The sequence below is a fragment of the Anneissia japonica genome, unplaced genomic scaffold (genome assembly GCF_011630105.1).
Source record: "Anneissia japonica isolate Jap-2015-1 unplaced genomic scaffold, ASM1163010v1 scaffold288292_len1863012_cov191, whole genome shotgun sequence".
In the NCBI taxonomy this organism is placed as follows: Eukaryota; Metazoa; Echinodermata; class Crinoidea; order Comatulida; family Comatulidae; genus Anneissia; species Anneissia japonica.
The window spans coordinates 758,412-772,236 of record NW_022688773.1 but is presented as its reverse complement, the minus strand read 5'-3'; the positions used below and the strand labels follow the sequence as shown (position 1 = coordinate 772,236).

At 36.7% G+C, this 13,825-nt stretch overlaps 3 protein-coding genes across 6 annotated transcripts in view; 2 read left to right on the top strand and 1 right to left on the bottom strand.

The window, feature by feature from the left end:
• Positions 1-5: 5 nt before the first annotated feature.
• LOC117123253 (GPI mannosyltransferase 4-like) lies at positions 6-6,847 on the top strand. The gene is made up of 3 exons (XM_033269113.1): positions 6-183; positions 1,757-1,880; positions 2,889-6,847. Exons 2-3 carry the CDS (start codon positions 1,763-1,765, stop codon positions 4,598-4,600), a joined length of 1,830 nt encoding a protein of 609 aa, XP_033125004.1. The 5' UTR covers positions 6-183; positions 1,757-1,762; the 3' UTR covers positions 4,601-6,847.
• LOC117123263 (mitochondrial chaperone BCS1-like) lies at positions 6,730-12,700 on the bottom strand. Of its 4 annotated transcripts, none has more exons than XM_033269123.1 (8): positions 12,596-12,700; positions 11,425-11,833; positions 11,027-11,166; positions 10,326-10,520; positions 9,910-9,973; positions 8,611-8,780; positions 7,743-7,860; positions 6,730-7,334 (listed from the first exon to the last, which is right to left on the bottom strand). In XM_033269123.1, the coding sequence occupies exons 2-8, from the start codon at positions 11,742-11,744 to the stop codon at positions 7,079-7,081; spliced, it is 1,263 nt and encodes a 420-aa protein (XP_033125014.1). In that variant the 5' UTR covers positions 11,745-11,833; positions 12,596-12,700; the 3' UTR covers positions 6,730-7,078. The 4 variants fall into 4 exon arrangements, with proteins under 4 accessions (XP_033125014.1, XP_033125022.1, XP_033125030.1 ...); XM_033269131.1 differs by having other exon boundaries at positions 11,425-11,841; positions 12,596-12,695; XM_033269139.1 differs by having other exon boundaries at positions 12,572-12,664.
• A 30-nt stretch (positions 12,701-12,730) lies between these two features.
• Positions 12,731-13,825, top strand: part of LOC117123244 (calpain-5-like) — a gene marked incomplete in the record, with an annotated part of 27,422 nt that continues 26,327 nt past the window's right edge. The window contains 1 exon segment of the mRNA XM_033269103.1: positions 12,731-12,874.

The window sequence follows — 13,825 nt, the reverse complement described above, 5'->3', positions numbered from 1 at the left end:
AAACACAAGCAAACAGTACGCGAGGGATGACGCAGAATGTAACCGGAAGGAAGGGCTACATAAAGATACATGCTTGCATTAAAGTCAAATTTATCACTCAAGAAATCACTTTTATATTAAAACGTAATATTTGGTCTGATTTTGAACCCCATTAACGGCTTTATTTATGCTATTTTATTGACGGTAGGTAGGCTTTCAAACCATTTTCGTTTTTGTTCAGTTTACAACAACAAGCGGCCTTTCCCACCACGTGGACGTGGTGCTGTGTACATGTGGCTGTCGCGCGGGGTTAGGAGGTTGGCCTAGACCTAAGGTTAGGCCTACCTAGGCCCTAGAAAGAATGGATTTGGTAGGTCGCACCTCCCTGTTATATGCTAGGGACAATAATATGTATTTGGTTGGTTTTGATGTGTCAAAGACCCCATGCAATCGTATAAAATTCCAGCCAATACGCCTTTTTCACGAATCGGTAGACATCTTGAAGTGATGACAAACATTGCGAATCAGCGGTGCGTAACCAACAGAAATAAGATAAGCTTTTGGGCGGATTTTTTGACATCATGTTATTTAAAAAATCATAACTCTATAATGGGGCGTCGTATCTAAACAAAATTTCCAGCAAAATGTTCTTAAAAGACTAGTCTACACCCTGTCTCTTATACACATCTAGATGTGTATAAGAGACAGGGTTAATGTGTTATTAAGTTCGTAATAAAATCTTTTTCAATCGACATACAGGTATTTACTTTTTTTTAAAATAATGCAGTTTTCATACATGCTAACATTTTGATAGTAAAAAACGGGGGAATTTGGTCATGAGGTGGGGAGAGGTGTTCCCATTACACGAGTAACCCCTCCCCTTGGAGGCTTCAGCTATTAATGTATTATAAGGGCAAATTTCATGATTCTTATTTGGTTACGCACCACTGATTCGCAATGTTTGTCATCACTTTAAGATGTCTACCGATTCGTGAAAAAGGCGTATTCTGCGGCATGTGTTGTTAGTAGTAGTAGTAGTAGTAGCAGCTGCAGCACTGCAATGCAGGTAGGGTGGGCAGCACTCACCTAGCTTGCTTCAATTAAAGTAGGCCATGGCTAAAACATTCGTGTGAAAATCAGTCCTTAGTTTTAAAATGACCTGGCCCTGTTCTGATTGGTTAGAAAAGTTAACTTTTATATATTGTTTTTTGAAATGTTTATTGAAATCGTTTATAATTTTAATGAAATTCTATCATTGTGCTATCTGTATTTTTTTGTACCGTGTATTTTACTTGTGTTACTGTATATGTGTTGTATTTGTTGTGAGGGCCTCTTTGAGTCAGCCTCCTCGCTGCAATAGCTACCGTCATAAAAAAAAGTTGAATGAATAAATAAATAAACACCCTTTTTTTTAGCTAATTAAAATATCCACCAATTAAAAATAAAATTGACTATAATTATAGACTGAATCTAACTAGCCAGGCATCCATAGTACCATTCAAATTCTGTAATAATTATTTTTTAATTTATCTCTCCATTGTTGTTTTAAAATTTAAGTAATCTTTGAATACTGTATTCTGTCTTCAAACTTATATTATAAATTATATTATAAAAATATTGTTGACTGATTAATTATTATAATTTTAGTCACTAAAGGAAATTTAAGTCTCTGGGATTTTTGTAATTGATTATATTTAAACTCCGCTCATTTTCTAATATCTTGAATATAATATATCAAAATGTTATGTTGACTAAACTGCGCGTCTTTTTTTGCTAGGACATTATGGGTGATTATCGAACGTGGTGTGCTTTAGTTGCTATTAGAATCTTGTGGTGTATCCTGCTACAGACTGGTTACATTCATCCTGATGAATTCTTTCAGAACACTGAGCCTATGGCAGGTGAGTTATACAGAGACAACATTTTTAGCCTTGGGAGGGGAGTAAGCCTCTGGGGAGGGAGTGTGCATTTCGTAGAAGCATTGCGGTGACAATAGTATTTGCTGTAGTTTTGGTGAAGGAACATACATGAACAAGACTCATCCTTGGTTTATGTTTATGGTTTAACACAGGCTTGGTTTTAACGAGATTTAACGTTGCAAAAGGGATATGCTATCATTTTTATTACTTCAATTCAATTCAATTCAATTCAACTTTTATTGTCAAACACAGTGAGAACATGGTTTAAATTCTTCTTGTTTGTTCACAGTTAAAATGTAAGTTAAAACAAGACACAAAAGATAAAATCACAGAGGAAACAGCAAAAATTTAAAAACAAAAGTCTGCTAAAAGGTTAAAAAGGCTAAAAACATTAAAAAGGGGTTAAAATTGATTAAACATTCTGTGAAAAATCAGCTTTGGCAAAGGCAAGCAGATTGGGGAATACAGCATAGGCCTGTCTTTTCCACATTTTATTAAATTGTCTCATAGCGCTTTCTATTGTTCAAAGGATTATGCATAAAAAGAATAAGGTAGTATAAACCTAATTGTTGCCTTCCATCATAATTACTATGATATTTTTTCTGGTAGTATTAAAAAAAAATCAAAGTGATTATTTAACATAAAAATACAAAATATCTTAAATTGCCTTAAAAGCATCAAATTACACAAATAATAATTGGTACAGTTTGCAGCTAAGGGGTCTGAGTTAGGTGAATAAATGCATTGAGATGGGGTATATACCAGAAAAAAAAAGAGATGAATACTGTAATATGGAAGAATATTGTAAATACTAGCTCAGCCTTATTTTCTGTAGGTGTACAGTAGTTTGCAAACTAAGCAATAGAATCTAAATTTCTGATCTGCTATGTGGTAAAATAAATAATAATTATTCCTTTTATTATTGCTATTTGCAATTTCATTACTTATATTTGTTTTTGTAATGACCAGATAATTTTTTTTGACCTACAGGGGATGCATTTGGCTATAAGGTGAGGAAGCCATGGGAGTTCAACTCAACATTTCCCTGCCGTTCAGTGGTCCTTCCCTACATTACAAGTGGAATAGTCTTCAAAATGCTGAATCTCTTGAATGAACAAGGCCTCATCACTATCACCTCAGCTATGCTAGTTGTCCTGCCAAGACTGATCATGACACTAATGTCATTGATAATGGACTATTCCATTTATAAAATGTGTAATATCCTTAATTTCAGTGCCACCACATGCTTGACTATTTTCGCAAGTTCCTTCGTGACACTGGTATTCTACACGCGCACTATGTCAAACAGCTTGGAAGCAATTCTCTTTTCTGTCCTACTCGCACTCGTGATAGACACACGAAAAACATATTTTGTTGGACATGAAAAGTCTGATTTAAATGAAGAGGGTGAAGGGGATAAGGAAGATGAAAATACTCAGCAAAAAAGAGATGAGATAATACCAGATGATAGTAACAAATGTTTTTATATTTCTGTAATACTTATTGCAGGCTTCTTTAACAGACCAACTTTTGTAATTTTTGCTGTAGTTCCGATGTTATTCTGGCTTGCTGTTGATGCAACAAACAAGAGCTGTAATTTGCTCTCTAACATGTTGACAAATGGAGTTAAACTTCTCCCAGGCGTGGTGCTTAGCATCATAATTTTCGTAGTTGCTGACTCCCGCTACTACGGGACCCTTGATACCTCATCGATTTGCTGTATACATAGCTTTGTGGATTTTTTAAGTTCAAATTTCATCCAGAATTTAACAGTGACACCATTAAACTTTCTTCAATATAACTTAGATAGTTCGAATCTTGAAGAACACGGGTTACACCCTCATATAACCCACATACTGGTCAATTCCCCCCTGTTGTTTCTCCCTCTCTTGGTCTGCTTTGCTTCTGAAATCACTGCTTTTATTCTGGGGGTTGACTCCGGTTGGGGGCAGACATCAATAGCCCCTATTCGGGGGTTTTTCCAGTTAAGCTTTTTCACCCCTCTGCTCCTGCTCTCATTTTTTCCTCACCAAGAGCCTAGGTTTCTTATTCCACTGCTTGTCCCACTTGTTTTGTTATATTCAAAGTTAGTCATGTCCCCTGATACCTTTGAGCCAAACATGCCGTGGATTGTTTGGAATCTTTTGGCATGTCTTATTTTTGGTGTCTTACATCAAGGTGGCTTGATCCCTTGCTTAGGACACCTTAACAACATAGTCTCCAAACCTGTCGCTAATAACCAACCTGTGCACTATCATATTATGTTTTATCACACGTACATGCCTCCTGAACACCTTCTAGCCTGGAGAGAGCCTAAATTTGATGATACAAACAATTTTGAGGCTGAGAAACTGTCAAACATTTTGAGCGTGTATGATTTGGCAGGCGCTGATCGTATGACCATGCACAACATTGTAGAAAAACTTTTTGAAGAAGTTGAAATTTATAAACCTTATGAAAAGGAGGTTTACATTGCAAGTCCATCGTCTTTGGATCATCAGTTTTGTCGAAAACACATCAAATTTAATTTTGAGCTCCAGAAGCAATTTACCCCGCACATAAGTACAGAAGATCTGCCAGAGTTGTTTCCTACATACAACTGCGTGCATGATCCCAAACGAAGCTATGTAAATTTAACATCCATAGGTAAAGTTCAAGCCAGGTTTAGCTTAAATTTATACAGGGTAGTTCCTGGTAGGTGAGTAAAAGGGGTTGGGGAAATGTTTCAAAATACCAGGATTGGTAATAGTCATCACTGACTGGGATAATTGTTGACATACTTAGTGGTGCAATGGTTTGCAAGTCAGGCTCGTAACAATGGGGTCAGTGGTTCAAATCCCACCGTCATCTCTCTTTGGGAATGCACTTTGTACACATATTTTATTTCGCCTCACCTCACCTCACCATGTTTTTCTACTGCATGCGCAACCCAAAGGTATAAATAAGTCAACCTAGAAAGTTTGGCCGAGGCCTACTAAGGAAAAGAATGTTGTATTGAATACATTCTATAGTATGTACACTGAATATCCATGCATTGATGAGGTCGTTAATGTGTAAAAATCATTTGTCAGGTCAGTGTTGGATGCACATTGGAGGAAAAGTGAGAGGGCTTGGGCTGCAATGCCTGCATAAATTGCAAACTCTAGAATGGCCCCTGGACTACGTATCTCACACCAAAATCGTCCCCTTTCATCTGGTTACAATGCTTCTCCTCAATTTTATATTTCAATTTGGTGTGTGAGCAATTATTTAAAGTTGTAAAGTTGTTTTTTCTCCAGCAATAATGTGAAGAATTAACCAAATATTTCTTAATATGGCTAAATTTTTTTTCTATAATTTAATAATGTTTCCATCAGGTTATTTATACAGAGTTAAACAAGAGACAAGACTAGTTTTATTGAAGCAGTTCAGCAAATTGTATTCGATTGTACAGTACTGTTTTCTTTCATGGTGTTGTGGTAATAAGGATAAACATTGATTAGTTTGTTATTTAAACGTTACTACCTGGGTACGCATTTGTAATACGTTGAGCCACGCACAGCCTCACACACTGACAATCTGCTGACAACTTTGTGTCACCAAGAGCAGATAAGAATTTACATATATTTACTTTTACTCTTTGAATTAGCTTTGAAGTGAGACATTTATGTTGCATACCATAAATGCTTGAATAAGTGCTGCACCCACTCTTGAATAAGCGCAGCGGCACTTATTCGAGTTAATAAGCATCTGTGTGCAATCAAACACCCTAAAAACAGGGTAATATATAAAATGTAGCCTATCCAGTGTTTAAGTGATTAAATAACACAATGAAGAAACAAGCATATCTTTATAAACGTTTATTTATGAGGATATAGGGTGTATGATATGCCTACCAAACTACGGGAACACACAAGATAGGTAACATGGGAATAGGCATGGAAAGGCCACGCCAATGTTTTTTTAAATAAGCGCCGCTCTCGAATAAGCACCGCACTAAAGCCGCCAAGAATTTTATAAGCGCTGCAGCGTTTATTCGGGCATTTACGGTACTTGTGTTGTAAAATTACAAAAAAAAAAAGCCATTTGTAAACATTTTACCATACTTTTTATTTATACTGTTAAATTATAAATATATTTTTAGTTAAGAATATTGGTAGATGGTTTTATGAGCTTGACATTTTTGAATTGTTATAATTTTTTTAGTACTGTATTTAATTTTTATAGAGGTCTCCCTCCAATTAAAGACCACTTTTGGGACTGTGGTTTCCATGGGCTTTAGCAGCTTTGGTCTCTAATTGGAATGATAAGACATTTGTTAGATTGGGACCACAGAAAACTGGTCTTTAATTGGAGGTAATCTGTAATTGGATTGGATTTGATTAGAGGGAGACCTGTATTTTGGAGACCTGTACAGTATCAAGATACTGTTCCCAACGGCTTATATGAGCCATAGAGTGAAGCTGTTGTGAGGATTTGAACCCAGGAAGTACAAAGCAATATTAATCACCAATCACAGATTCACTCCATATAAAGAAATAAACCATTTACCAGTTTGGTTCATAATTCCTACTTATACTAGAGCGTAGTAATTGGTTTATAGGAGAGGCTTAGTAGTAAGATATCCAGTGGTCCTGGGCATACAATTCAATGAAAGTCCTGCGCCTCATGAGACTTGGTTTATAAAGCATCATTTTCCATCCTGCCAGTTGTGAAAAAGCCAATGATACTGGATTGGATGAGAATGAAAATAAATCACTTGTGTAGTTGCAAATCCTTGTCATTTGATTGGTGGATTAATATCACATGACATTGGGTATTTATCACATTTAACACAGTAGTGAACTATTTCTTTTCTTGATTTGCACCATTCTTTATGTAATTTGATTCCAGTTCCTTACATGCCTCCACCTAATACAATGTTTTTATTCTTTGAAAGATAGACTGTTCAATTCACAAAGGTTTTTTTTTTTATTTTAGATTAAATGTACTACACCTTGTGCAACATTCAGTTCATGAAAATATTCTTCCCATTGCACAAATAAAAATATTTGTATACAGTAATATTGCATTCTACAGTGAGTTCATTGGTTAGCTTGCATCCACGATAAAATTATTATTATTTTGATATATTCATCCGCTATTAGCCAAAATGTACTCGCTGACTGATAATCTGTACGTTCATTTACGCTCGACTGTGACTATAATTTCCAGATCTTGTCAATATTATGCAACACCGCAAGCCCGTCGTTCTTATGGAACATGAAGAAGCCTTGTACAGATGCTACACTAACGTTCTTGTTAGCTTTTGTCACAAGGTTTGCAAATTCTTTGGCCTTTTCTATTCCAAGTTCTGGATAAAATCGTTGATACATCTGTTGAAGCTGGTAGGATGTTGCATAGCTTATCAACTGCTTGACATCAACACGTCCTGGTCGTATAAGCGCCGGATCCAGTCTGAAAAAAATGTATTTAAATAAAGGAATTTTATACATTGCAACATGAAACAGCACCCTCTATACCAAATTCTAGCCCCAATCATCAGTGCTTGCGCTTCGTTCAACTGATCATCGAGCCCCTCCCCCTCCCCATCAGCACCCCCACTTCAAGACACTTCGATACAGTACTGATTCCACCTTAAACACAGTGAGTTACACTCTGTGGGAATTATATATAAAATAAACTTGCTACAAAAAAGCCTTCAAAAACATTATTTATTTTTTATTTATTCTGTCTTTATACTGAAATAACACTTTCAGTGCTAAGACACTGATTTCCACAGAAAAGAAAACAATCATCCACTAACACACAGAGTAAAAAAAAAAGGCAAGACATAGAAATAAATGTTTTCAAGAGACGCATTACCTGTCAATATAATTTGTTGTCATGAAAACGATACGAGCCTCTGTTGAAGCCACTCCATCCAACGTGTTCAACAGGCCGCTGAATGTGACGCGTCCCAAGCCCTGGTATTTCCCTGCAACTGAAACATAGGATTCAAAGATTCAACAGACCTGAAAATCTACTACAGGCTATTGAATATGTACAAATTAATTTTTTGTACAATTCAGGGGCGGATCCAGAGATGTCCAAAAGGGAGGGGCCAATTGAGAGACAACACTTCCAATTTCCTGGAGGCATTTCGGACGATCAATAATTTCTTGTTTTTTAATTTCCAAAAGGGGGGACCAAGGCCTACGCCTATTACAGTCTGAGAGTGCCATTCCTGACCAGAGGTCCCTATTTAAAAAAAAAATCTGCTCGGGCCTATGAGCTCAAGCCTCCCCCCCCCCACCCCACCAGAAAATATATTATAGCATTTATATAGCACTATTTCATGAAGATCAGAGCACTCAGAACATTCGATTACTTTCCCCCTAAAGGTCTCTTTGTGTCAGAGCTGCCCTGTAAACCGGTACTAGCCCCTCTCCTCTGTCCACAACAGGGGAAGTATGGACCAGTACACCGGGGCAACCCCCATCTGTCTCGAAAGAGGTACTGGGTGCCAATTGCACACTGGGCCTACAGTTATCCGAGAAGACTTGTTCCACCTCCAGAACCATTGGCAAGCATGTGCAAACCAGCGGCAATAATATGACTGTAGGTTGCAGCACCCCTGCCTAAACCGCTAGGCCAATCGACTCACCAATATATATGGAAATTAAATAAATGTAACAAAATACTATCCTCCCATATGTTTATCTTCATACAGAGTACCCTTACATCTACCTACCCTCCTCTGATTCTTCTCGGCTTATAAACGCAGCATCGACGTCCTCCAATAAAATGATGCTCTGCTGGGGAGCGACATTCAGCAGGTGGTTCAGCCGATCATCAGTCAAACTTCTGTCGCTCAGATTTAACACGCATATACTGTACTGGAGTTCACCTGCCAAGGCCATGCTAAGATATTTGAATAAATGACGTTGTGTTACTTAAATCATATTTTTTAAAGAAAAAAGATGGTGACTAACTACCAATCGGCAGTGGTACTACCAACTTGGGTATGAGGGAAAGATGGTATACAGATTTTAAAAACTGAGAAATTTAGTAGGCCTATTACATGGATTTTTATTGTTTGATTTCCTTTACATTCAACAGCAAGTACACTCGCCACTTACAGGATGGAATGATACTATATAAACCAGGTCTCTTTTTGAGGCTTAGGGAATGGAGGGAAGTTGTTTTTAGCCGTGAGAAAAAAATCCTACAACAGTGACAGGGTTTGCACCCAGGACCTGGGATTGGAAAGCAAGCATTTAATACCACCAAGCTACAGCTCCACTCATATTTTCATTCACTATTCATCACTGGCGATTACAACACCGCATGAGAATCTGAAGGCTTTATTTTCGGTGTGGTCATTTGTGGTGTGAAATTGGGTAGTAAAATGGGAGACAGTTTCCTGCACTAATAGCTGACAGGAGAGTGGCAATGGAATTAAACCAGGTAACAAATATTGAAAAGATCACATTTCAGCACACAGTGGCTACCATCAACCTAGCCTACTGAAAATGTTTCACATAAGAATATGGTGAGTCCTATCACTATCACCGCCACCACTACCATGACCACCCTTTATCACTACCATCACCATTACATCAGAATACAGCCAATACCCTATTCAGACTAGATTGCATTGTGATCGGTTGTATCAACTGCGTCACCCAATCGCAAAGTAAAAGCATGTGTGAAAGCTCACCAATAGTAGTCGATAGTAATCGATATTGCAATTGTTACCCATATGTGATTGGGTGCTTCAATCTTTATTACTCCTGATTACCACAGAATCCGATCGAAACGAATCACAACAAATTTTACAGGCACTGTTTGGCTGAGGTTAGTCAACATAGACCTAGCCACCGGAGGCCTAGGCCCTAGAATGTAAAGTAAGTTTGTGTTGGTCTGAATGCAATGGTTGATTGCGATCGGGAGTAATCAGGTTTGGATTACCACCGATGTCCACCGTTTACATCGCAACCGATTGCAACAGAGTGTAGTCTGAATAGGGTATTAGTCCTCCTGTACTTACATGAAGCTGCTTTTGCCACATCCTGGTGGCCCGTGCAATAAATATCCACGTCTGTACGGGATACCTGAGAGAGTAACGTCAAGTGACTTGTTAAATTGATATTTCTTTGCATATCTAGAGGAGCACAGGAACCATTCTCCATCCACTCCTTCACTGCAATAACTTTTCCATAGAAATATCTTAATGTGATACTGTATGTGCCTTTCTTCATGAGCCGAGAGACAAAGAGGTTTAAACGTTGAGACAAATTTGATAATTTGAAAAGAAACACTATTTTAATAAACTTTTGGAGAAAAAACTTATTTCCCTCATCGAGATTCAAAGCCAAGACCATCCAATTATCATTTGGATGCTCTACTACATACAAAAATAAATACTATATACTGATAGAAAAGTCTCTCCAAAACCACCCTTACCTCTATCCGAGTACCATTTTGGGTTATTGTTGAACTCCCTCACATCGTCTAGTAGCATTCTGGAAATGCCCTCGTGTAATATAACCGAATCTATTGGCCGCCTTCTTCTTGGATACCCAAACTGCCTCCACTCTGAGCCCATTGCCGTGTACATAATTGTTTTGCCCTCCTGTTGCTCCAAAGCCATCTCTCTTGCTATTCCACAAATGTGGTCAACAAAATAACAGTTAATTTATTTCTATTATATATAGTTTATTTTTAGAATAAAATTTGGAATAATATATTTAAAACAATAGATTACTTTTGTTACTCCCAATATTAAAGTCAGGCTCTGGAGAAAAAAAACAATTTGATATGCTGTAAAACTAATTTTTTCTAAGACGGAAAAAAGTTGTTGGACGAAAAACTGGATAACGTTGAAGGAGATACAGATTTTTGAATATTTAAAAACTGGGGGAAAAAAAGGAGCGTATTAAACCGCCCTTTTTTACACCTTTTTCCCCTAGTTTTAAATATTCAAAAATCTGGACCAGAGTCAGACTTTAAAACATAGTAATGGTGACTGCTGGGGTTATCTGTACTTATTTCTGCCACATCAAAGATTGCACAAATTCATAAACGTAAAATTTATCATAAAGATTTGTGTAACACAGATATTTTTAGCATTCATCAACACACCACTGAGGGCGCCGTAATCTAACCTTGGTTAAGGATCTCAAAAAACATGGCTCTGTTTCTTCCAATTGCAGTGAGCGTTACGGTTTCCCATGGTGTGCCAGTGTGTAAATCAATCATTTGCTTTTCCCGGTTCCGCTCAACTCGAATCCAGGTGTTCTTGTAACTTTAAATGGCAGAAATTTAAATCAACATATATTATTATTAGATTTATCTCTAGTGGGAAGTTAACAGTCAAATTTATGTTAAACATAAATTAGTTTCAATAACAAACTTAATATTTTGCAAGAATAATAACAATACTTTGATATAATAATACCGGTATTAATAATTAAATAGTATTTATTATTACAGTAGTATAACAATAAAAATTGTTTGCATTACAGCTAAACAATAATTTAAATTCTATCCTTTTCCATAATACCTGAAAAAATGATTTCCCGGACTTGGTACAAAATCAAATTTGGTGTTAATTTTACCACTCTGGCTTTGTTGAAAAGTTGTCTCCACACTAAGGTGCTGGGTTCTATTAGCATACGCTGTTATCCATTGAAGCAACCAATTGTAACTTTTGTCTCTACTTGGTACCTCTAACGTCATCATAAAGTGTCTGCGGAATGCAATCATTCCATACTGGGAGCCCTTCTTGCCAAGAGCTAACAATGACCCTAGCCCTACTAGGCCGAACCCAGCTCCAAAGTAAGGGTTGTCACTCAGAGATGAAATTATATCTTTTATTGTCATTTTTGCTATCTTTCAAGTTTTGCTTTCTGTCCACTTATTCCTTTTCAAGGCATGACCTGCATCAGTTTCTGAACACCATATTTTTACATCTGAAATACAAAAAAAAAAAAAAACCTCTTGTAAATATTGAATTAAAAGGTTGTTATTAAATGTAAACCTTCAATAAACAATTTGCCCTCCAATTTGTGCCTTTTTAATCCCAAGATCCCTCTAAATTGAGCCCACTTTTTAAAGTCAAGTGCCAACTAATCTTTAATCTTTTAAGATAAATCTAATAATCTGTAATAAAAACCAAACCCTGAGACCACCCAACATTTTCAGATCTAAAGTTGGTCTTGAATTGATGGACAAACTGTAATAATATAACCCTTTTTCTTAATAAGCAACTACCTGTTGTACTTGAATACTAAATGTATTCATTTATTTTGTATTTTTTTTCAACAAGTTTCATACCTTTCTTACTTAACATGTTCATAACACTTGTTTTGACAATTTCCATTTATATTATTATTAGTACACATCAACCCAGTTCAAAAGCATGTATGGAGGACCACCAAACTCCCTGGAAAATCTAATAAAAGCTGGCGGCAGGCCTTACTCTACTCTCTACTCACCTTCCCCACTGTACATTTTGGGCTGGCCAAGAACTAGGCTACTACTACTAGGCTAAAGCCTAGGCCTAGGTCCCTACTACCACCATAGTCTATACTATAGTCTATAGAGAGGCCAGGCCTATGCCCTACCTATTTTTAAGACTTGACCTAAGCCTACACTACAGAAAGAAAGATACTGATGTTTTAGATGAATTGGGCACATAGGGATATTACTTTAACTCAATTCGCTGTAATTACTTATTATCTGAATATAATAGAGAGAAACTTGTCACTCATGCCAACTTCTCATGGGCGCAGACATGTTTGATTCCAGGCTGGGCAATCCAGCCAATCAAATGTCTCCTTTCTTTGCAGTTCAGAAAAAGAAGGGCGTTGTTTGTATTTTTTTGTGCGGTTGTTTGGTTTTAGCGTACGATGTGTGTGGGCGCGGGCTTGAGTTGAATACTTGTTTCAGTATTTCTACATCTTTAGTGCACTTAGCTCAGACGTCTTTTTACCTCTTCACTTTTGCAATATGTGAGTATTATGATAATTATTATTTTATTTCAAAGACTGTGTCAATTGACTTTATGATTTGTGTGTGAGTTTTAAGCTCTGTTTACCCATTTACCTACCGAGCCTCCATCTCACTATATGCTAAGGCCTAGCGCTGCATTGATTGGGCAGAGGACACCAATCACGTATAACTGCAGCACGGGAGGATCGCGCAAAGTGGTTTTGATAACCAAACAAGCCTAGGCCTAGCCCTAGATAGTAGTTTAGTAGTAGGTCAACATGCATCTATAGTTTTGGTTGGAGTATTTGGCTTGGCACCTTGCTGTATTTCATTAATAATATTAATATTGTACGATAATTATTTTTCCCAGCAGTAGTAAGTAGGCTATTATTATTAACACAAAAAGGATTAATAGATACTCTCCTTGTTTTATCAAGAAAGAATTAAATTTAATAAAATTTAATAATAATAATATTTATATTAAGAGAGGCTTGGAGAGGTCTGTTTATAATGCATGTACTGTAGATGCCAACAGCCTATCTAAATATGTGGATTATCTAAACATTCAAGGAGGTAAAATAAATTATTTTTTATCATTGTATACAGTAAGTTTTTATGTAGTAAAACATTAATCATTTTTAAATAAATTAAAAATTGTTTGTAAAGATGTATTTTAAGACATAAGTTGGAAAACCAAGATTTTAAAAAAAAGGTAGGGTCGGTGGAAGAGGGTGGTGTCAAACTTCTTTACATGCACATCTAGACCTCTCACACATTAGGCCAACCAGCCCTCCTTAAACTAACGTTAGAATACCGCACTTTTGGCGGTAAAGAACAATTAAAACCTCATAAAAAAGGCAACTAATCCATTTACCCATAATTGAATCCAAGGACACCAGTGTTAATCACTCAGTACTTATCCTTGATAATGTGTTAATCCAATTAATATAGTGAGATAATGTAATGTTAGT